The sequence below is a fragment of the Microcaecilia unicolor genome, chromosome 4, assembly GCF_901765095.1.
Source record: "Microcaecilia unicolor chromosome 4, aMicUni1.1, whole genome shotgun sequence".
Taxonomy (NCBI): Eukaryota; Metazoa; Chordata; class Amphibia; order Gymnophiona; family Siphonopidae; genus Microcaecilia; species Microcaecilia unicolor.
In genome coordinates this window covers 220331078-220356800 of record NC_044034.1, presented here as the reverse complement: position 1 = coordinate 220356800, position 25723 = coordinate 220331078, and the positions used below count along the sequence as shown (strand labels likewise).

The 25723-nt window shown below is 41.0% G+C and overlaps 1 protein-coding gene across 1 annotated transcript in view; it reads right to left on the bottom strand.

The window, feature by feature from the left end:
* Nucleotides 1–25723, bottom strand: part of LOC115469677 (mucin-2-like) — a 257743-nt gene that overhangs the window by 210098 nt on the left and 21922 nt on the right. Inside the window, exon 4 of the mRNA XM_030202465.1 lies at nt 22902–23039. Within this exon, the coding sequence (XP_030058325.1) occupies nt 22902–23039 (138 nt within the window). The remainder of the gene's footprint in view (nt 1–22901; nt 23040–25723) is intronic.

The following is a 25723-nucleotide window of genomic DNA, read 5'->3' as shown; positions in this document are numbered from 1 at the left end:
ATGTATGGTTTTTTTTACCACACCTTGTGCTAACATGCCCTGGTCTAATGCCGTTACTTTATCTGTTATTTAGGTAGGAATGAAATGGTCCCAGTTCATCGGGCTTCCTATTTAAAGATTATGTGCTCTTTGTTCAACTCCTGAATCCCCTAAAGCAAAGCAATTTAATGGATTTGTTTTTAGCTAAATTTTCAATTAAATTGTGCAAGTCATTCTTTTTTAAATGAACAGGATTGGTCTTGTGTCCTTGCTCTAATTTATGATAACAGTGAGCTATACCTCTCTTTCTACAGACCTGGCCGGTTGCCTAGAGGTATGTTGGAAAAGTTTTGCATGAGGAAACGTATATGGTATCCTCTTTTTAAATATATTCTATAAACAGTACCACCTACAGCTTTTGAGTTACAATGCTTTTTGTCTGTCTACACAACAAGCAGTGTTCTGTCCATTTCATACCTATATCTTTTTTGTGTTTTTATTTCTCTGTATATGCTCTCAAACAGATCACATTTCTTTGCACACACAATAGGTGGAGTCTCTGCACAAACTGCTTATTTACATATCAGTCTTTTCCATATAAATAAGTACCCTTCCTGGACCAGGTATTTCACAAGAGGGGGTATCCCTTAGAATTTACCTAATACTGTATTTCCCTAATTCTATAAATTTTTCTGTTCATAATTTAAGGAGACCAGGATTGACTTCCTTTGCTTTTCTGTTTTATCAGGCAGTATATAAGAATTACTGGCAACATATTTGAATAAAACAAAAGAAAGCTTCTCTGTCTGATGTCATCCCAGACCAGTATATCTGTAATGACCTGTTCCTTGCCAAATCCAAAGGTCACTACTCCATCCTCATCCTCCTCAACCTATCCACCGCTTTTGACACTGTCAATCATAATTTACTTCTTGCTACACTATCCTCATTTGGGTTCCAGGGCTCTGTCCTCTCCTGGTTCTCCTCTTATCTCTCCCACCGTACCTTCAGAGTACATTCTCATGGATCTTCCTCCACCCCCATCCCGCTCTCTGTTGGAGTTCCTCAGGGATCTGTCCTTGGACCCCTTCTTTTTTCAATCTACACCTCTTCCCTGGGCTCGCTGATCTCATCTCATGGTTTCCAATATCATCTTTATGCTGACGACACCCAGCTTTATCTCTCCACACCAGACATCACTGCGGAAACCCAGGCCAAAGTATCGGCCTGCTTATCCGACATTGCTGCCTGGATGTCCAAACGCCACCTGAAACTGAACATGGCCAAGACCGAGCTCATTGTCTTTCCACCCAAACCCACTTCTCCTCTCCCTCCACTCTCTATTTCAGTCGACAACACCCTCATCCTCCCCGTCTCATCTGCCCATAACCTCGGAGTCATCTTCGACTGCTCCCACTCCTTCTCTGCCCATATCCAGCAGACAGCCAAGACCTGTCGTTTCTTTCTCTATAACATCAGCAAAATTCACCCCTTCCTCTCTGAGTACACCACCCGAACTCTCATCCACTCTCTCATTACCTCTCGCCTTGACTACTGCAACCTACTCCTCACTGGCCTCCCACTTAACCATCTCATGCTCATATCACCCCTCTCCTCAAGTCACTTCACTGGCTTCCGATCAGGTACCGCATACAGTTCAAGCTTCTCCTACTAACCTACAAATGCACTCAATCTGCAGTCCCTCACTACCTCTCTACCCTCATCTCCCCCTTACACTCCTCCTCTGCTCACAGGACAAATCCCTCCTCTCAGTACCCTTCTCCACCACCGCCAACTCCAGGCTCCGCCCTTTCTGCCTCACCTCACCCTATGCTTGGAATAAACTCCCTGAGCCCATACGCCAAGCCCCCTCCCTACCCATCTTCAAATTCTTGCTCAAAGCCCACCTCTTCAATGTCGCTTTCGGCACCTAACCATTGTACCTCTATCCAGGAAATCTAGACTGCCTCAATCTTGATTGACTGCACTTTTTGTCCTTTAGATTGTAAGCTCCTTTGAGCAGGGACTGTCCTTCTTTGTCAATTGTACAGTGCTGCGCAACCCTGGTAGCGCTTTAGAATTGTTAAATAGTAGTAGTAGTAGTATATCATCTGCTGCATACCAGCTGGTCACTTGCCCATTGTGTAAGGGCCAGGCCTACACTGATTTTACAGATATGCAGATACTTGTCAAAGGTACCTGCTTGTCTACGTGGATGCCTTTTCTAAATGGGTAGAAGCTTATCCTTGCATCAGAGAAACTGCACAAGTCATGGCACTTTCTCTCTGTAAAGAGATTATTCCTATATTTGGGATTCCCTGCAGAATTATTACAGACAAAAATGGTTCTCATTTTTAATGGGTTCCTTAAGTCTTTTATTCCTGCACTGGGTATTTCACACCACACTGTTCGTATTTACAAACCTACTAGCAATGGCCTAGTTGAGCACTACAATGGACTTTTAAAAACTAAATTGAGACAACTTATGGTAAATGGAATTAAAAATTGGCTCGATGCTCTGCCACTGGCCTTGTTAGCTCTTCAAGCCACCCCATCTGCCTTTTTAAAGCTGTCTCCTTTTCAGCTCTGTACAGGCTGCAATATGCGCCTTCTTAAAGCCAATCCTGATAACCACTTGCCTGACCAATATTCTGTATATTAGGATGTGTTACCAAATATCATTACTTTTCTGTCTTCGATTCCACAGGCAGTCTCAGTCAGAAGAGGGGAGGGTAATGATAGCCCTACCCCTGCCACCGGTCATCCAAAAGCTCTCAAAGTTGGAGATTTGGTTCACCATAAGTACTACACCCCTATTTACGTAGGACCCTTCTAAATTAGTCAAGTTACGAGACCACACTTCCTGGGTCCACCTAAAAGATATCCGCATCTATAAGGCTCTTGATTCAGACCCTTTCAAGCCACTTGATGATTCCAGATCCATCACCACAAATAAACCAGCCACCCCCCACCAGTTCCGCAGTTGCCACTCCTGCAGCCTCCACCACCACTACTGATTCACCTGATTCCTATGCCTGAAGGACGTATCCCCGACTTACAAGCCAGAATTGTGAATATACTCAATTTAGTTGCAGAATTGCTTGCTCCTGATACCCCTGAAATTGAATGTCTCCAACATCTTTACCATGAAGTTTCTGATCTACGGAATCTCTGGTACTACCACTTCATGCTGATGAATGAAAACCTTCCGTTCCATGACCGAGCATCTGACAACTACAGACATTACCTTACAAGAAGAAACCGCCTTACCTGAATGGAACATTGCCATCAAAGCGAGCACCGTTGCACTTGTCAACCTTCCAGTGGAACCGTGTGACGCAAGTCCAAATTTTCCCACAAGAGGACACTGTACTCTGTACTCCAAAAACTGTGTTGGGACTTGTTGTACTTGTATTACTCCTAATTTTGGTTTTGGTTTTGGGACTAATCTATTATACATTTGAAAAGATTCACATGTTTCTTCAGTATACGCATTAATGTTACATAGTAATAATCACCTAGACCTAGACTAATGTTAGACTGCTATTGAATTTCTTGTTATTATACTCTTGCCTACCTTCTCTATTCTCCTTACTGTTACTTGGCTCCTATATTTTCCATGTTTAATTCTCCTGACTTTATTCCCTTTGTCCTGCTGGAGAACAACAACTTGGGGCCACAAGAATCCACCCCAGGTACCCCAACAGTTGACTTACTCTGTTTTAATTGAAACCCTGTATCTAATCCATTAGTTTCCCTTTTATTTTATTTAATTCCATTATTCTCTTTTTTTTTTTTTTTTTTTTTTTTTACATTTCATACTTCTTGTATTACACCTGCCATCAGATGGCTGGTGCTCACTCTAATGAGCCTCTGAACGGTGCCTGTCCCACTCACCCCCAAGGTTGGGATCCTGGAATGGATGATGATCCTAACTGGGACCCTTAACTAGATTTGATATCTTGTGTTACCCTTTACTTGATACATGAACTACTGGATCTAATAGGTCTGTGTTTGATGACATTGAAATTTTCCAAGGATGTGGACAAATTAAAATTGAACAGGGTACACATCCAATAATCAGACCTTCTACCAGAGAACCTGTATATTTTTGGTATGTCACTTATAACATTGTTCAAAGTGGGTGGCATCCTTGGTTTTTCGTCTGGAAAATTGGAAATAGATATATTGAAATTTATAAACTTTTCTCCATATACAGATTGACGGGTGCCATACCTCTATTGTCACTATAGATGCTATAAGAGTGTCAAGAGGGGTACTTGATCAATTTAAAGCCAGAAATCATTGTTGTACTTACATTCCCAATAATACTGACACAGGTGGTTCTGTTATAAAGGCATTACAAGACCTTTCTGCCTTAGCCAACAAAATTAGCTACTAAATCAGATGTTGATACTGTTGTCTGGTGCATTATTCCCTATGTTCGGAGGTTTGTCTTAAGCCTCCTTATTACTACTCTCAGTACAAGACAAACTACATTTCCACCATAAATTTTGTGTAGGACTACTGCTGTTGATTTTGCTTATTTTACTTTTATTGCCTGTAATGCAAGTACACTTCTTTTATTAGGGAAGATATTTATTCTGCTTATGCTGTTTAATTGAACTATTATACGTTTCTTTTCAGTTTGTTATATTCTGCTAATTTGTATAGACAGGTTTAGTTTGGGTTTTTTTTTTTCATTTTTAAACTGTTGTACCTTTCATCATTGGAGCTTGAGTGGTAACTAAGTGGACTGTTCTCTACTGTTGATGATTTCTCAATCATCAAGAGAGAAATGAATTGATTTGCTTCATTTTCTGTACAAAGGAAGAAGAAGATTATGTTCCTATGTATGTTCCAAAACTGCTATAAGTCAGCAGGGCCTTCATATACGATCTAGGCCCATTTACACTCAGAGTGTTGCCACTGCCTCACTCATAATCATAATGCTCCCTAGCAAGCAGTAGTTATTCATTATATTTGCTCTAGTAAGTTTTTTTTTATTTAGCCAATATTAATCCTTTTATTAAAGCTAAAATGGAACATTGCTACCCTATTACTACCAGTTTTAGCTATATTTACACAATCAAAAGTTAGACTAATGATTAGCTTTGTAATAATGAAATATTAGTAGTCTGCAGTCATATGTACTCAAATTTGTTGATTTTACCATGTGTCAAATAGACTTAATTGAATTCTTGTGTTTCCAAGCTTCACTCTGCCCCAGAGGGGTAGGTGTAGGATAGTTAGGTCCCTTGGGTTGGTTATGATAAAAGGGGAATCCCAACGCTGCATTTCATCCAGCATAAAATTATGTATCCACATGCTGACTCTTGATATGGCCTTGTCCCTCACTATGTCAGAGCACCCACGTCACCTCAGATATATATATATCTCCTCATTAGACTCTAAGAGCCCTCTGGAAAGGATGGCCACACACTAGAAGTCACGTGTGCCGGCCTCCCTGCGGGGGGCCCGGCAAGAGGGGAATGTAGAAATATGCTGTCACTTGCTTGAAATACAGGTCAAGGGCTCAGGCTAAGAGCTAGGCCTGTAAAAATCAAAGATCACTTCTGACACAAATTACATTTCACTGTAGCAAGTGCTGAAATTAGGTAATTGAGAGCTGACAGGGGAGGGGGAGTCTGCTCTGTAAACAATAAGGGGATCGGCACCTGCCAGAAGTCATGAGCAAAGATGTTTTGGCTTCATGAAGATAGTACTGGGTCAGCTGCACCCCAGATGAGATCATCCGGGGGGGGGGCTAGGGGAGTTTGGGAACACATAGAATCTTGACATCATTGACATCAAATGTTGATGTTTAAAAGATAGTAGCTGATAACATGCAAAGATGACTAGTGAGAAATTGAGTGTCCATAGAAATGAATAGTACCAAAAATATCAGCTAGAGCAAGGGGATTATAGAGAGATAGAAGGCAGAAGAGAGAGGATGTGTCGTGAAGCGCTGTTCCACTTTGTGAATGCCTAATTTGCCTGTACTGCTTTTGGTAAGATTGTAATAAACTATCTTCTTATATCCCAGTGAGTCCTTCTGATTATGGAGCTTGTCAATTCCTGGACTGTGTAAGAGCAGTCTGGGGGAATATGAGGTCAAAATAATTGGTGGGAACACACAAATTATTTACACTTGCTGCCTGGCTCGGCTAGTGGCTGTCCGACCCCGCTTGTATCCTGAAGTCCTGGTGGTCACCCGCACCTGGAAGCTCAACTCCTGGGGAACGGTGGTCGTCCCCAGGTGAAGCTAGGGGTTGTCCGGCTGCCTGACTGAGTGCGGCCTTCTTTTTCACCGTGCTCTGTCGAGGCACAAGGGCTCACTACCAGTTCCGTAACAACCGGTCCATTGCCTCTGATCATTCTGTCTGTCTGAATGAAGGCAAACGTTAGAATGGGGCAACAGCTTTGGTGACAGAGTCTGCCTGATTCTATAAAAAAGTGTGTGCATATTGACAGGACTAGATTCTAGGCTAGATACTATATATAGTGCCAAAAAAGCGCTATTCTATAAGCCACACTTAAATTTTTAGCATGGTTATAGAATAGCACTTATGCCCGGGAATCACAACTAACTTTAGGTGTGGCCATTTGCACCAATTACAAATGGCACGAAACCCATTATTCTATAACAATACACGTAAATTTTAGGAATGCCCCTATTACACTCATGATTTACTCATTTCTGTGCCCCCCCCTTTTCAGATTGTGCATAAATTTTAGGCACATAAATACTAATTAAATCTAATTAGTGCCAATAATTGCTTGTTAAAGTAAAATTATTGGCACTAATTAGCTCATTATTCAATTAAAATTATGCACAAATTGGGTATTTTTTTTTATAATACTTGGTTGTGGAATTAGTTTTTCTATTATTTGGGCATTGTGGGCTTGGATCTAAGGATAAGGGGAACACATTTGCTTCTGACACTTCACTCACTAATGTTAGTCTTGTTTGAGACCCATTTCTTTTAGAATTAATACTAAGTATCAGGCACCTCAATAACACCCCCAAAGTGTATTATCTGTATATGCTCTACAGACTGGAGGTTCCACCGAGATCTAGCTATGATTAGATTGATATCTAGAAAAGATAATAACTAACCCACACTGGTATAAATTTCTTAGGGTTCAGGGCTTCACTTAACTTTACTTTTATAGTTTAGGCTGTGTTTGCACAGCTACTGGAGATCTGGAACTCTCCTGGGCTGTGTTATCTTTGTTGATACTTCACTGGGTATATAGTTTGTCAACATTCTTAATTTCACAGAATTCCTAGACTAGAGGCCCTTGAATACAGAGTTTCATTTTCTAAGTCAGTGAACAGCCTAAGAAACTGTTTTTAAGTAAAATCCTGCTTTTAAACTTTCAGGCAGCCCTATTTTTATGTTTGTGAGCATAAGTGTCTCATTCACTGTCAAAGAACTGTAAATCATACCGTGCAAGTGTTAAGGGCTGTCTCCTAGAGAAGTAATTACTAAAAGTAAATGATAAGTTGAAGTATGAATGTTGTAATTACCTTCTTTTAACACACAGTTAATTCTAAGTAGTGGTATATTTGTTCAATTTAAATTAACAAGCTAGCAGTCAGTATGGCAAAAGTCATGGCATATGTCCATTATTTACCCTTGGCTTCCCTCCCTGGTTGTGTTGATATGATCAGATGGACATGGGACAGAATATATGTTCCATGATCAGGGTTCAGCAAGCTAAGGTGGAACCAGAGTTGGGAGGAAGGATGGTTGAGGAATTAAAGCTTTGTGAACAGTATCTAGAGTTCTCTGACCCTGCTAAACGTTTTGATTTATGGCACTCCCTCTCTATAAATCTAGTATAACACTTGAGGAGGTGAGGGTCTTAGTTAAGTACCACATACCTACTAAGGGTTCTACTCCAACAGCAGGTGACCCTGTGGTTCTTGAGGTGTTGATTGTGCAACCCACTGTTAAGGTCCCTGGTCAGAGAAATAACTATGGCACTCTGATATAGGCACTGCTAACTAAGCTGTGATATCGTAACTGAAACTATTGTACTGGGATATTCAGAAATTAAACAAAACCTGTTTTTGCTGTTTGAGAGGGTCACTAACCCTGCCCTCTCTGTAAAAGATAGAGGAGACTGTCCCTGTTCTGATTGAGTAACAATGCTGAGGTCTATCTCTGAGTTGGATATAGGTCTTTACAAGAAAATAGAACATTTAGCCTCTCTCTTTCTGGAGGGTAAACTATGTGTGGTCTCACAGGAGATGCAGAGCTGGAGGAGTGTTGTGAATCAGTGCAGTATATTATGTTAGCTTCTGTTCTCCAGCTATATTGTGTTAGATTCTGTTCTCCAGCCAGGAAATAGTGCCCCTAAGCCCAGCTATCTTTCAATGGGCATAGAGAAAAGTTCCAGTATAATAACAGAATCACTCCAAACCCCCACTTGTGATCCCAGCATCCTGGGTTTGATTCCCACTGCAGCTCCTTGTGTCCCTAGGTAAGTCACTTAACCCTCCATTGCCTCAGGTACAAAATCCAAGATTGTGAGCCCTCTAGGGACAGAAATTGTACCTGTTTATAAATGGATTGTAAGCCACATTGAACCTGAACTCTGTTTGGGATAATGCAAGATACAAATGTCGTAATAAATAAACAAACAAACAAACAAACAAATAAATAAATAAATAAATAACAGCAGTATTGATTTATTTCCTATGCAGACTGATAGCATTTCTGGACAGGAAAGTTCTAGTATAGTGTTAAAACAAACGTTTTTGCTATCTAACACTGACAGGGATCAATGCAGTGCTGAGAATGAAAGCCCAATGCACAACCCCTCCTTCTTTTAATGGTATGAGTGAGCAAGAGGGTGACACTGTTTCTTTGCTTGTATCAGCCTATGATTTAATTGTGCCAGTCTCTCCCTCAATTAAAGGCAGTGAGGGAATGTCAGCCACTGTTCTCCCTCTTCAAGGGAATGCTATTGTTAGCCTGGCTGAACCCAGATAGGCAGAAATTATAACACTGCAGGAGTTAGAGGGAGGAGGTGCTGTTCAGCCTCCCCATCTGCCCAGTGTGTTAGGGAAGGATATTCCCTCTGACAGCGATAGTGGCTTTGGCATAGACACTGAAATAGATGCTGAGGTAGAGAATTTTGTTGTTGATCCACATACCTTGGTAATTACTAACATATATCTCTCTGTGTTAAAAGTTCATTCTATTTTAGAGAGAAATTCTTGTGCTGTCCCTTCAGGTAATGATGAGAACCTGCCTGTTGTAAGTAGCCATGGATCCCTAAAGCAGAAACATTGCATAACCCTGTATCTATTTCTTCCAAGATAAAAATATCAGACATTCAGAGTAAACCCACTGGTCAGACAGATCATCAGCTTAAATGTTCCTCAGATAGTCAGGTCAGGAAAGGCAGCCAGAGGAAGATCAGGAAAAGAAACACACATACCAGAGGTACTCAAGAAAGGTTACAGATATGCAATGGTCAGAAGGACAGGCCAAGTGCTCTAGACAGGAGGGTTGGGATTAGAAGACCTGCACCACAGAGTCAAAAGGTATGAGAAAGCTAAAAGCTTTATTTCTTATGCTTCTACTGTTTGTCATTTGTGTGTCTGAAGTAGTAAAGCCTGAGCTAGTGAGACTGGGTCTAAAGTCAGGCATTGAATTGCAGGAGACCCCAGGATTTCAGATTATTCCATTCCAGATAGTTACACAAAAAGTGTACATGTCATTAGACCCACAACATGTTTTTTTAATGTCACTGACAAACTTTCCTCCAATACACAGCAATAGATGAGTGATCATCTAGGGTATACCACTGCCAATGTTCAGAATATTCTCAGTCAGCTGGAATATTTCATGATTCCGCCTATGCAGGGAAAAAGCACCAGGTCTAAATGTTTTGATGGTTTTGTGACCGAAGCATTTTTGTTTTCAGTTCAGCTCAGCTGTATTAGCCGTGAATACAATATTGATCTGGAACCTGAAAGGGGTTGTGCAAGATCTACAAGCAGACATGAAGCGTATCAAGTACCAAGTAAAAACACAACAGCCAGATACCAACCTATCTGGTGTTCCAAGATGTCATTAAGGAAGCATTCAACAGGATAAACAAGAGTTATCGTGAACCTATACAAGTTAAGCTTGCCTATCATCTGGGAACAGCTATCTCATTGTATGCCAACATAGAAAGGATGGAGTTTGCCTTTGTGCTAAGTTTGCCTTTTATTTTACCTGATAATGAGTACCAGCTAAAACAAGTGCTTAATGTGAGATCATGGAACAACAATCTATTTGCCAAAGTTGATACACCTGAATACTTGGCATATCATCAAGACAATGCCCAGAAATATCTGGTACCTAAATTGGAGATGTGTCAGATCACAAAAGGCATTCATTGGCTGTGCTCCGGTAAACCTTTTCTTTAGGATACCACCGAAGCCCTTTGTGGTATATCCTCCATTCAGTCCACTGAGAAATGTAAGGTTACTGTAACAAAATATGATGTATTCTCCGAGACTAATGCAGTTGTGGTAAATGATATGTGGTTAGACAGCACACCAACAAAAGAACTCACGGTTACTGTGAGTAAACATGATGTTGATAACCAGATTGTCAGACTTGTGATTTCTTGTACCAAGTAGAGCGCTGCTGTGCCCGGTACTTGGACCAGGTTCTGCTTGGCGGCTGGACAACCCTGGGTTTCACCTGCGCTGACCGCTGTTCCCCAGAGGTTGAGCCCCTAGGTGCGGGTGGCCTGCAGGACTTACGGGACGGAGCTGGAAGCAGGGTGATGAATGTATCAGCCAGGCAGGCAGCAGGTCAAGAGAGTAATCAAGGTACAAGCGGCAGTCAGTAGGCAGGTGGCAGGCAAGAGAGTAATCCAGGTACAGGCAAGTCAGTAGGCAGGTGGCAGGCAGGAGAGTAATCCAGGTACAGGCGAAAGTCAGTAGGCAGGCGGCAGGCAGAAGGGTAATCCAGGTACAGGCAATGAGGGACCGGTAGATAAGAAGCAGGCTACAGGATTAGCCAGGGGCCCACTTTCCCTCCAGGCCCGCCGAGCCAACATCCTCGTAACAAGGGTGGGGCGGTCCACCCCAGGTGTCAGCAGGTGTGTGTGTGTGTGGGGGGGGTGCTTCGCTGGCCCCGCAGTCCCCACCTGCCTACCAGCTCTGTCAACAGACAGACGAACCTCTTCTCCTGCCACCCGGCACCCAGCCTTAAAAAAAAATCGGTGAAGCACCTTGCGTCTGCTCTGCTCTGCACTGCACTGCTGTAAAACAAGCAAATCGCCTTGTCGCATCGGCCCTTCTTTCACTATGTCCCGCCCTCTGATGTAACTTTCTATTTCCGCGAGGGTGGAACACAGTGAGGGAAGGGCCGACGTGATGAGGTGATTTGCTTGCTTTACAGCAGTGCAGAGCAGACACGAGGCGCTTCACCATTTTTTTTTTAAATGCTGGCTGCCGGGTGGCCGTCTGTCCGTCAACGGAGCTGGTAGGCAGGTGGGGATTGGGTTGGGGAGGGGGCTCAGATGGGAGAAGGGGACTGGGTCTGGATGGGGTGGGCTCAGATGGGAGAAGGGGCCTGGAGCTGGAACTGGGGTCTGAGAAGGGGGCAGGAGGGAGAATGGGGCCATGCCTGGGGCAGGTGGGAGAATGGGTCTGGGGCTGAAAAGGGGGGCCCTAATGCAAGGCAGTTGGATGAAGGGAACTGGGGGCTGAAAATGAGGGTAGGTGGGATAAGGGGGCTAGTACTGGAACTGGGGGCTAAAAAGGGACAGGGGCTGAAACTGTGTGGACTGGGGGCTGAAAAGGGGACAGGGAGAAGTGGCTGGGGCTGAAGCTCGGGACTGGTGGGAGAAAAGTGCTGGGGTTGAATCTGGGGACTAGGGGCTGAAAAGGGGACAGAGAGAAGTGGCTGGGGGCTGAAGCTCCGGACTGGTGGGAGAAAAGGGCTGGGGCTGAAACTGGGGACTGGTGGGATAGTGGGGCTGAAACTGGGGGCTGAAAAGGAGGGGCAGGTGGGAGATGTGGGCTGGAGCTGGAACTAGGGGCAGGTGGGATAATGGGGCTGGAACTGGGGGCCGAAAAGAAGGGACAGCGAGAGGGAGGGCAGATCCTGGATGGATGGGAGAGGGAGGGCAGAGAGAAAGGGCAGATAGTGGGTGGAAGGGATGGCAGAGAGGGCAGACACTGGATGGCAGAAAGAGAGCGAAGACAGATGCTGGATGGAAGGAAGATGGTGAAAAGAAGATGAAGAAAGCAGAAACCAAAGACAACAAACTGTAAATAAAATATATATTTTTTATTTTTTTGCTTTAGGATAAAGTAGAATTGTAGATGTGTTAATAAATGTTTATAAATAGAACATGTAAATAAGGTAATCTTTTTATTGGTCTCATTTTAATACATTTTGACTAACTTTCGGAGAACAAAACCCCCTTCCTCAGGTCAGGATAGGATACTGTAACAGCACTATACTGTATTGACCTGAGGACGGAGGTTTTGGCCTCTGAAAGTTAAATGTATTAGTCCAATAAAATGGTATTATTTTATTTTCTATATTTGTTTTATTTATATTTGGTAATTTGTAAAGTGGTGATTTGTATTTGTTAGTTTTTTTTCAAATTTATATCTGCTGTTTTTATATTTTGCACAGTACTAGGGGACATTTTCTGTTTCTGTGGTGTTGCATTGTATGCAGAGTGTGGCATCTTGGGGGTTCAGTTTAATTTTTGTCTAAATAAAAAGTTTATGATTACTTATTCTATAGTGGATTTGGGTGTATCTGTGTTTGTGAAAAAGACATGGCTTTCAGTTGGCATTGACTGTGCAGGGTCGACGATCTGTGCTATTCTGTCTGGTTTCGTTTTACAATAGGTGAATTGATGTTCTAGTGCTCACTGTAGTGTTTAAGATGCTTTCCTTTTCCTTGTGTGACTTGTAGAAATGACTGCTGTATATATTTTAGGGTGTATCTATCCCTCCCAGCTCTGTGGTTCAGCCACAATAACTTAGAAGGAACAGTACACCCAAGGCTGCCGTAATGTGTCCGTTATTATGGTGAATTACATCTATTTCTCTAAGATACCTAGACTTCTGCTTCAGCAGAGCAGTGCACACACTCTGAGTAATACAGACACTAAGTAAGTAAAAGAAAAGTATAGATATGAGAAATAATCTTATAAAGTTTTTATTACCCACCAAATAAATGCAATACAGGATCAATAGGTATAGCAATATAAGCATAGAATTTCTCATAGGAAGCTCAGACTTGTGACTCAATCTGTTAACACAGTATCTGAATACAATCAAGCAAGGGAATTGCAAAATTTGTCATTATTGTTACCACTCTGGAGTAACTTTATCATGCCTATGGTACCATAGCAATCAGTGTTAAGGTCTAAGGGAAACGGAGACATAGTAGACTCTGTTCATTTAGCGGTAATCTACTTCTAATTCTTCAACAGATACATTTATAACGACATTTTCTAATTTGTTTATTTTAATTTGCACCCTAATTATTGAACATTATATTTTGTCCTGATATCATTATGTTATGTTTTATCTATTTATCCACTTATTATTATATATAATTTTATCATGCACCTTATCTGCAACAATGCTGATATTCTTACTCCATAAATATGGTTGTCATGTTATATTTCTTGCACCTTTATCTGTTATCTATATTCTGATTTTCTTATTCCATCAACGTGATTGTTGTTGTATTATATTGTAAGCCACATTGAGCCTGCAAATAGGTGGGAAAATGTGGGATATAAATGCAGCAAATAAATAAATAAATAAACAGAGAGAGAAGAAATGAAAAATATTTACAAAGTACAAAATAAAAATACTAATATACACTGCTTATGGTATGCTAGAATTGCTCTATAGGTCCTGAGTGTTTTGTATTCTCGGTATGCCTACTACTGGATTTTGGAGGGGGGTATTAAAAAATGACCAGCCCAGGGTGTCAACTACCCTAGGTATGCCACTGCTTTGATCACTGTCGCTGCCTTTTCTCCCGCGACTGATGCCAAACTATGGGGGAGGGGGAAGGGCAGGGTTGATGCCGGATTTTCTAGCCCATTATAAACCATAAAGTTGTAATACTCTGTCTCCATGCATATCTACCTGTATCTCACCCATCCACCCCCATCCTGTTAGACTGTCACTGAAATGCTTTGATGTCTCACTTATATATACTGTCATCTACCAACATTTGCTTATTTCCGATCTGATGAAGAAGGGCAACCTTCGAAAGCTAATCAAGAAATGTATTAAGCTATGTCCAATAAGGTATCATCTTATTTTCTTTTCCATGTTTTATTTTGTTTTATTTCTATTGATAATCTAAAGTAGGAAATCAGAAAGGAACTACAATAAAGGTCAGAACAGAGAAAGGAAGGAAAGAGACCTCACAGAGGGAAACCTAATGAAAGAATTACAGGGCTACAAGCAAAAGCAAAGCAGCCAACAACCCACCAGGGGACACATCCCACACTCAGTCAGAAAAAAACAAAGAAAACAAATAGTCTTTCAGCAAAACCCTAAAACGGGGATATGACCCTTCAGCCCTTACATCCAAGGGCAACAAGTTCCAAAGAAAAGGGGCACAACAGCAACAACAAAAAAAAGCTGAGCGCTACACTCGACCCTCATTAGTCAGAGCTGGGAAGACCTTGATGAATAAATCTGAGAGACAGGGAGTGAAATGAGATTTTTTGATGTAACCGGCATTGTGTAATCAACTTTGAAGGTGATTAAGTAGAGGACCACTTTGGTAGTTACTACCGCATTAGATACTGATTGCAAGCTGATACTACATTTATACTTCAAGTGCTTGCATGAATCATTTTGGGGTCTAACATATGTATATTTCTTGACTTATATTGAGCTACACAGAAAAGATGCCAGGACTTCTTGGCTTTTAAGCTTAGAGTATTGGCCCAAAGAGCTAGCTTTATGTTGAAATTCTCTTGTGTGTGTTTTTTAACTGGAAGGCAATTCATTTTTGTTTTTTGGACCCTAGGGAGCTTCATGTCTTTCTATTTACTAGGAAAGTTATTGTGCCTCATGGTTTAGCAATTTAGAGTACACATGTAAGTAGCAGCTTTTCTTTGATTACTGCTTACATGGGTATGGTCATTTCCACGTGTAAACCAACTTTTTTAAGTATAAATGGTGCCTAATCCTTTCAAATGACCTCTTCAATATGTTAAAATCAGCAAATAAATAATAACTTTGTATGAGAAATTGCAGAAAGATGTTAGGTAGATATTTGTATAAACTCCAATCAGTAGGTTGGGAGGTGATATTCAGTGGCATTTAACCAAGCAGTACCACCATTGTTTGGCATCCACATAATTTATGGGTATTCAGTGCTGGTGCCTCAATTAGACCTTGAATATCCAGGTCTAATTCAGGGGTCCTTTTACTAAGGTACTCTGAAAAATTGACCTGCGCTGGTGCAGACGCATGTATTGGACTCACACAGGTCCATTTTTCAGTGCACCTGCAAAAAAGGACCTTTTTGGCTGAAAATGGACGTGCGGCAAAATAAAAATTGACACGCGTCTATTTTGGGCCTGACACCTTACCGCCACCCATTGACTTAGTGATAAAGTCCCATTTGTTAACTGGGCGGTAATTGTCAGCGTGCGCACACTGCTGATTACTGCTCGGTTAGTGCTGTGCCCCAGAAAATTTCCAGCACACATAGTGGACGCTCGTAAAAAATAAAATTACTACCCAGGTCACACAGTAGCTGGGCGGTAGTTCAAAATTGGCATGCATTGGGCGCACGTAGGCACCTACGCAGCTTAGTAAATGGGTCCCTTAGTCTGTGGCTGTCAATTGTTTTAAAACTGCTGATTGCTATGTACAGGCTGTAGCAGGTTCTGGAACATTAATGCTGAACTCATATGGCCATCTGTCAACCTAAAAGATTATTCTGTAGTGATACATGCAATCAAGTTGATGTTTCATCAGAGAATCTCTCCAAATCTCCTTCTAGAAAATTTCTCTTACCTGCGGTACCCTCTCTAAACTGCAGCAATGAGTGGTTTTATCCTTCTTCCATCACTGGTATTATAAAACACAAGGGCTTAGCCACCAATCAGGGTTAGATACCTGAAATTTCATGAGCAGTGTCTTTGAACATATATGTCTCAACAAGAATAGCAGGGGGTGAAGGATGGATCAGAGGTTTTAAACCAAACTTATAATTTAACAAATTTTACATCTGCAGAAAGGATCAAGGACAGCTTATAAACTTACAGTACAACAACTTTGAATTATAATAGTCCAACAAAACATATCACAGCCTTCATGAAACCTAGGGAGCAATATTTGGCTTGTGATGATCAGCATTATTTTAAACAGTGGCCACCACTGGCTGATTTAGTCCTGGGTATTCAGAGCTGTTTCCTTTCTGGGAACTTGCACTGACTATCTGGCTCTGGGGTGGCCATAGGGAGTTACCTGGATAATGCTAATATTCAGCAGCTGTAGCTGGATAGCTATCTGGTCAACTTAAGACACGAAAAATGCTGAATAGTGGTGGTATCTTGAAACTCCTGGCCCCATCCCTACACTGCTCCTGGACCACCCTGGCACTAAACAGAGAGTGCTGCAGTGGTCATAGCAGATATTCAATGGCACTATCCAGTTAAGAGCTGCTGAATATCTGCTCACAGTCCACTCAGCATGATTTAACTGGGAAGAGCCTCTCCTGCCTGGTTAAACCACTAAATATTGACTCCCTGGTTTACTTCTAGGCTACTAATACTACAAAAACTCCACTTACAAACATGAATCTTCTGGATGTATTATAATTAATATCCTATGAGGTAGACCTCTGATATGATATGATATATTACTTCTACTCTGCCAACTCCAAACTTTGGTTTAAAGCGGATTCCAAGTACAAACATAAAAATAACCTAAACATTACAAATAGGATTTCTGAAACAGAAAAGTCTTCAAACTCTTCAGAAAGGAAAGCTAAGTAGGCAATGTCTTCATTGAAATAGGTAAAGAATCCCAAATTTGAACAGTTTGATATGGAAAAGATGTTTGTAAAGATTTTTTATATTTTACACCAGTAAATGATGGAAAATAAAGAAGATGATGATTACCTGCTCTTGAGAAAGTAGGGGCTAAAGGAAAAGAAAAAAGTATGATGAAATACTGTGGGCAAGAGTCATCGAACATTTTGTAGACCCAACAGGCCAATTTAAATGAAACTTGAGCATTCACAGGAACCTAGTGTAGCCTAACCAAACAAGGGGTAGCATGGTCAAGTCTTTTCTTATTAAACACCATCTTAGCAGCAGTATTCTGTAAAAGTTGTAATTTTGATATTAGCTGAGCAAATAGAAGACAATTTATGCCATTACAATATTCTAAAGAAGAGAGAACAACACACTGAAACAACAAAGAAAAATGCTTCTCCGTTAATAATGCATAAATATACCTAAGTTGATGCAATTTTTAAAAAATACAGCCTTATTTACGGCATTAACCTAAGGTATCATTGATAAAGAGGTATTCAAAAAGACATCAAGTATCTTTGATACTTTTTCGACCTTTAGAATCAAACCATCCGATAAAATTAATTCTGTAGGAATTGGTCTACTAAACCAAATAAGTTTAGTTTTGTTCTTATTTAATTTAAATCACTCTGATCTTCAATTTATTTATACAAGACAATACACCTGATAAAGTAGATGTTATATCGTCATTAATCAGTATTACAACAGACCCAAGAGTAGAAAAACCATGGCAAAAAGAAGATATATACATATTGAACAAAGATGGTGAGAGTAGAGAGCCCTGGGGAACTCCACAAGGAGATCTCCAATCCACTGACAAAGTATTTGACATTTTTACCCTGTAAAATCTCTTTGTCAAAAATTCTTGCATCTAATTCAAAACCTTACCCATAAAGTGAAATCTACAACAAAGAAAATGTTCCACTCAATGTGGAAACTTGAACACTTGAAACCATTCTTCCCGAGGGAAACATTTCACAACATGATACAATCAATGGTACTAAGCCACGTGGATCACTGCAATGGAATTTATGCAGGATACAAAGAAGAAATCATAAAGAAACTTCAGACCGCTGAAAACACGGCAGCCAGACTTATATTTGGAAAAACGCGATTTGAACGTGCCAAACCCCTCCGAGAAAAACTGCACTGGCTCCCAATCAAAGAACGTATTGCTTTCAAAATCTGCACCCTAGTTCATAAAATTATCTACGGCCTGCCCCAGGATACATGACAGCCCTCATAGATCTACCAACCAGGAACACAACAGGATCATCATGAACATACTTAAATCTCCACTACCCAAGCTGCAAAGGACTCAAATACAAATCAACATATGCATCCAGCTTTTCCTACATAAGCGCACAATTATGGAACGCATTACCAACAGCTGTGAAAACAACGCATGACCACCTAAACTTCCGGAAATCACTCAAAACTAACCTGTTCCAAAAGGCTTACACTACCGACCCAACATAAATGCCTAAACCCTGCAACACAACAAAACCAAGGCTCGGAATAAACACAAAATAACTCCTCCTCTCTACAAAACCATAGCTCGTAATGGACATAAAATAACTCTTCCTCTCTAAGATTCCCTAACGTGTCTGTCACATACGAACCTTATTCAACCTCGACATTACTTTGTATTCGTTCATACTGGAAAGGGTGAATGCCTTTACGGTCTAAGCCACATTGAACCTGCAAATAGGTGGGAAAATGTGGGATACAAATGTAACAAATAAAATAAAAAATAAATACCCAAAGAGCTCAATTTATATAATAAAATATCATGATCAACTTTGTTGAATACAGCTGCAAGATCAAACTGCAGTAATATAGATGCTTTGCCCTGGGCAAACAGTGCTTTCACTTCAACCGTAATTGCCAACAGCACTAACTCTGTTGAATGATAGGCTCTAAACCCAAACTGTAAATGATGAAAGCTATTAAATTTAGCCAAAATGTCTGACAGTAACTCTGCCACATAAACTTCTAAACATTTAGCAAGCAAAAGAATACTAGCTACTGGTCTATAACTGGCAGGTTGCCTAACAACCAGCTTTGCATCCTTAAGAACTGATTCTACATTTATATCATAACACATATCTTATACATGATATATTAACTTCTAATGAACTCTGGAAAGTAAAGCACTTCAGTTACCACCAGGTTACAAGACTAAAATCCTTCTACACGTAAGGCAGAAAAACATCTTTGAAGTCACTAGATCAATCCAACAGTCAATGGTATCCTAAGCAGCTCTTTCAACCACTTCAAATGTATAGGGGCTCATTTTCAAAACAGAAAAATGTCCAAAAAGTGACACAAAGCAGCAGATAGATATTTTTTTGGCAAAACGTTCAAATCTCTATTTTGAAACCCATTTGTAAGATGATTTTCTATGCAGTTTGTAAGCAGTGCATTCAAATCACAAGGGGGCATGTTGGGGGCAAGATTTGGGCGTTCCCAAAATGTGGACGTTTTTCTGCCATAATGGAGCAAAGTAAAAACATCCGGGCTAAAAGTTAGACATTTTGGTCTAGACTTGTTTCAGTCATGACTAAGTCACAAAAAGTTAACGCTAGAGGGATTAAGGCATGTCCTCCCCTTACCCCCCAGTGGTCAATGACCCTCCCCCCCCCCCCCAAAGTTGTGAAAGAAGCAGTACATACCAGCCTGTATGACAGCTTCAGATGTTATAGCCGGTCCTGTTAGAGCAGTAAGCAGGTCCCTGTAGTAGCCTAGTGGTCGGTGCAATGCACTGTAGAGAAGGGAACCCAGACCTATATCCAACTCTAACTATTACACTTGTGGTGGAAAGTGTGAGCCTACTACTACTACTATTTAGCATTTCTATAGCGCTACAAGGCGTACGCAGCGCTGCACAAACATAGAAGAAAGACAGTCCCTGCTCAAAGAGCTTACAATCTAATAGACAAAAAATAAATAAAGTAAACAAATCAAATCAATTAATGTGAACGGGAAGGAAGAGAGGAGGGTAGGTGGAGGCGAGTGGTTACAAGTGGTTACGAGTCAAAAGCAATGTTAAAGAGGTGGGCTTTCAGTCTAGATTTAAAGGTGGCCAAGGATGGGGCAAGATGTAGGGGCTCAGGAAGTTTATTCCAGGCATAGGGTGCAGCGAGACAGAAGGCGCGAAGTCTGGAGTTGGCAGTAGTGGAGAAGGGAACAGATAAGAAGGATTTATCCATGGAGCAGAGTGCACGGGAAGGGGTGTAGGGAAGGACAAGTGTGGAGAGATACTGGGGAGCAGCAGAGTGAGTACATTTATAGGTTAGTAGAAGAAGTTTGAACAGGATGCGAAAACGGATAGGGAGCCAGTGAAGGGTCTTGAGGAGAGGGGTAGTATGAGTAAAGCGACCCTGGCGGAAGACGAGATGGGCAGCAGAGTTTTGAACTGACTGGAGGGGGGAGAGGTGACTAAGTGGGAGACCAGCAAGAAGCAGATTGCAGTAGTCTAAACGAGAGGTGACAAGGGTGTGGATGAGGGTTTTGGTAGAGTGCTCGGAAAGAAAGGGTCGGATTTTACGGATGTTGTAAAGAAAGAAATGACAGGTCTTGGCAATCTGCTGGATATGAGCAGAGAAGGAGAGAGAAGAGTCAAAGATGACCCCAAGGTTTCGAACTGAGAAGACAGGGAGAATGAGAGAGCCATCAACAGCAATAGAAAACGGGAGGAGCGGGGAGGTGGGTTTGGGGGGGAAAATGAGAAGCTCGGTTTTGGTCATATTTAATTTCAGGTGGCGTTGAGACATCCAGACAGCAATGTCAGACAAGCACTCTGAAACTTTGGTTTGGATGCAAGGTGAGATATCAGGGGTAGAAAGGTGAGCCCTCCAAAACCCATCAAAAGCCTACTTTACCCACATATAGGTGACACCTGCAGACATACTGGCTATTGTAGTGGAGTACAGTTGAGCTCAGTAAGTTTTTGGTGGGTTATGGAGGGCTCACCATACAATGTAAGGGGGTAATGGTGAGATATGTATCTGGGACCTTTTATGTGACGTCCACTGTAGTGCCCCCTAGGGTGTCCCACTACTCTTCTGGGATGTTGGTATGGCCAGTCTACTAAAAATGCTGCCCCCCCCCCCCCCCATATATCCAAATGGCTGGTTTTTGTGCGTTTATCCCTTGGATGTCTTTTTTTCAAGCACAAAAACATCTAGCAAATGGCCATTTTCAAAATGTTTTTCTGGTTTGAAAATGGCAATGTTTGCTACTGGATAGTTGAATGTTTGCAGCAAAATGTCCAAAATTGGATTTAGACGTCATATCGAAAATGCCCCTCACAGTCATTTCAAATAAAAAAGAAGTCTTTATTCTCCTTTGTTAAACATTACCAAACAAAAGCATATTTATAAAACTCCTGCAGACAGAAGGGAAAGGAACTGGTGCTCATCTTTTCTAAGTAAACACAACTGTAAGTTTGCATTTCCTTCACATTTAGGGTCATCTTATTGTGGGAATGTCCCTTTTTATCTAAAGTGGGCCACATTAAACTTTTCTAGTGGGCCACATGATCAGTGATCATATGTGTGAAGGCCATGCTAATTTTTTAGCTTGTTATGGGCTACAATTTGTACTCCTCAAAATTAGTGGATCTGTTCTGAAACTGACTTTATTTCCATCAAATAGCTCTGCTATTTTTCAGAACTACACAAAAATTAATTGGTCCCCCTTTTGGGACACTCTTACTCCTGTAGCAAGAAGCAAGATATTGAATTCATAAGTTGTTTAGGAGGGTTAGGAAGAGAGGGAGGGGAGGGGGGGAAGGTAGGGGGGGGGGGGGGAAGAGGGGGGTTGAGACAGATTGAAATGTTAAAATGTTTCAAACAAAATGATTATTGTATTGAATGGTTTTTGAATACTTAATTGTCTTGCATTGTCTTGAAATAAAAAAGATTTATAAAAAAAAACATTTGGGGCTAGATTCTATTTATGGCGACTAAAAATTCAGTGCTGATAAACCGCACTTAAAGTTAGATGCGGTTTATAGAATAGAGCTTATGCCTAGGAATCATGTCTACCTTTAAGTGCGGCCATTTGTACCAACTGAAATGTGGTGCAAATCCTCATGTCTAAATTAAGCGCGGATCCCTTTATTCTATAATTATGCACAAAAATTCTAGAAATGTCCCTGGCTCATCCACAACCCTCCCATTTCTGCACCCCCTTTTTGGACTTGCCTGTAAAATTTAGACGCAGATCCAGCATCTAAATTTATGCTTATACACTTCAATTAAATCTAATTAGTTCCAATAATAGCTTGCTAAGCTAATTATTGGTGCTAATTAGCTCATTATTCAATTAAACTATGTGTGCAAATTGGGCACACACCCAAATTTGTGCACACAATATTTAGTGCTTTTTATAGAATTCGGGGGTTGTTGATTTAAATCTCAGGTGGCAGGCGCCCCAGAATCAGGAGGTTCATATTTGGCTCATGGGCCAGTGGATGCCCCTAGTACTTTGACAGCAACGTTGCATACTTCTTTGACTAGATGCCTCCATCTACAAACATTTGCCAAAGCATCTAAGTGCCACAACACTCAAGAGTTTAAATCATTTGTGTTCAAGTCACTAATGATTCTGTAAAATAAACACTCACTGGACTTTTTTCCAGTTAAATAATTTTCCTTTGAAATAAAACCACAACTTCCAGGCAACGATATGATAAATTCTGCTGGTATGAAAACTCTTACATAGTAAATGACAGCAGAGAAAGGTCCACATGATCCATCTAGTCTGCCCACCTTGTTAGTCGCTTTGCATCCTGTACAAAACAATTGATCATTTATTGAGAAGGACTGAAATTTATGAATTTTTACCAAGAGTCTGTGTCTTGTAGGCCTCTGAAAGGGTCATGAAGACTTGCATTATTGGAACCAGCTGCACCTGAAGCGTCAGTCCAAAAGCAGTTTGCAGAGTTATGTAGAAAGTAGATGGTTGGAACAGAGTCAGGATGGCTTTGAAAGAAGCATATTAAAACCAGATGAAATCAATATGTCAATTTTCAAAATCAACATATATACTAAAGCAATAATAGTACAAATAACAGAAAGCAGATCGTGGCTTGATGTGACTATTGAGATTTATTGACGTGAGTCAATAAACCTTCACCCATGTGAACTGAACAGGTACATCATGTTTTACTTTCTTTCTATCACATGTATGGGTATGGAGTTTATTTATTATTTGTTATTAGAATTTACTTACTGCCTTTTTGAAGGAATTCATGCAAGGTGGTGTACAGTAAGAATAAATCAAACATGAGCAATAAGCAATTACAGCAGTAAAAATATTCAAATAACAATACGAAGTATGGCATGGTATACTACTTACAATGCCAACACAATACATAATAGAACATTTTAATTGACAATGAAGGGTATAAGCAAAGATGGAACATATAGGTAGGGAAGAGAGTAAAAAGAGTTAGAGTAAGGTGGCTAATTTAAAGAAAGTTGCACATGAGGTTAGAGAGATGGTTAAATATTATATCAGCTAGGGAAGGAGTGGATAAACATGTTCTGTTGCAATATGTGCAGCCCATGTCACTCCTTGTATGTGTGAGTGAGACTAACAAGTTAGTTACTTCTTCCATTAAAGGCCTGGTTGAAGAGCCAAGCTTTCACTTGCTTCCTGAAGTAGAGAGAGTCTTGTGTTAAGCAAAGTCTTTCAGGCAGTGCATTCCAGAGTGTGGGGGCTAGTCTGGAGAAGGCTCGCTTGTGGGTATCACATCATGTAATGGCTTTTGGAGAGGGTGTGATTAGTGATAGTCCTTGAGAGGATCTTAGTGTCCTTTGCGGTGTTGTGTAGAGGGTCATCCTATTCTTCAAGTACTTGGGGCCATTTCCTTTAAGGGCCTTGAAGATCAGACATAACGTTTAAATTTAGCCCTGTATTTTACTGGTAGCCACTGAAGTTTTTGTAAAAATGGTGTGATGTGGTCACGTTGCTTGCAACCTTCTACGAGTCTTGCTGCAGCATTCAGAATCAATTGAAGCTGGTGCAGGCCCTTTGTAGTCAGACCATTGTATAGTGCATTGCAGTAATCCAGTCTTGATGTTATCATGGCATGCACAACTGGGATAAGGTTTACCTTCTCGATGTAAGGAGAGAGACAGCGTAGCTGTTGCAAATAGTAGCAGCAGCTTTTGAAGGTTACTTGGATTTGGGGAATCAGAGTAAGTGTTGAATCTAATTGTATTCAAAGGTTCCTGACTTGTGATTTGAGGGGAAGTTCATATTTTCCAAAAGAGATTTTTGATGCTAGGTATGTATCCATTTGTGTTAGGGACCCAGAGAAACTTGGTTTAACATAGGGGAAACAGTGGGAAAATGGAGATTTATCAGTGTAATGTATTTTGTCACTGGAACACATGAAAGACATAAGACACCAAAGGTTCTTTGATCTCAAAAATCTAATGCTGACATCTTGTGAAGTCTTGCACAAAAAAGCTTTACAATATTGGAGAGTCTGATGAAACTTACTGACCTCTCAAATTTTAAGAACAGTTGATAATTGAATAAATGAACAATGAAAACTGCCCAATGCACTTGCAGTCCCACAAGTACAACACAGTGCAAATCCAGAATTCTTTCTTTAGATTGATATGGGATCATTGTCTCAATGGCATATAAGATTGGAGTGCATCTGTCGATAGTATGATCTTACTATATGTGAGGCTACTCAAAGATGTCCTGCACACATCTACTCACTGTGGGATTGATGAAATAAGTCACACTACCCTTAAGTGGCGGTTTAAATGTTTGCTTTTTTTAAATGTTGTTTTTCCTGTGCTAAGATTACTACCCAATGCAATAAGGATTTTAGCACAGAAAAATCCACACCAAAATCATTACACTGAAGGGTATCACTGTCAATGTGTAAATATGTGCAAATCTGCAGAATAAAGAATTATTCCTGATATTAAAAACTGTGCTAGGGAGATCCAAGATGGCATCTGCATGACAGGCATGTAGCTTCTGCTTTCCTTATTCCATTGGCAGTTATGTGTGAACTCAGTTCTCTTCCCTTGCATTATGGGGAAGAGGAAAGGAATAGCGAAAGCTCAGCTCCCAGCACCTAACCAAATGCCCCAATGCATTATCCCTTGTGCTCAAATGCTGTCAGCGTTTGCCCTCAGCAGCAGTGGAGATGGAATTTTTTGAGCCCTGCAAACTGAATGGCTCCCCACCAACCAGAAGGTAGCTTGCTGTAGGATGAGCAGCAAGGGGTGGATCTGGGAGGTTCTCTGGGTTTGCCTGTGCTGGCTGGGAGTCTACCCCTGGCTCATTATACAATTAACTTGGTGCGCAAGGAAACAGGGTGGAGTCAAGATGGCCGCTTGAGATGGTGAGCAGTTTTTCTCTCGGTGTTTGCTGTTGCTGAAGTATCCATTTTTTCCCCTAATAATTTGTTATGCTGCATAAAGATAAAGGGGTAGTGAGGCTGAGTTCCTCTGCTAGTCAGACATCTACTCCAGTTCAGCAATCTATTGAGAGGTATGCCACCAGCCTACCTTTGGTTGCTGGAGTTGGACTGTCTGCTAGCCTCCTTGGTGAAGGAGCACTGGGAGGCTTTGGACTGGATCTATCATTTATTTATTTACTAGTAAAAAAGGCCCGTTTCTGTTTTAAAGGAAAC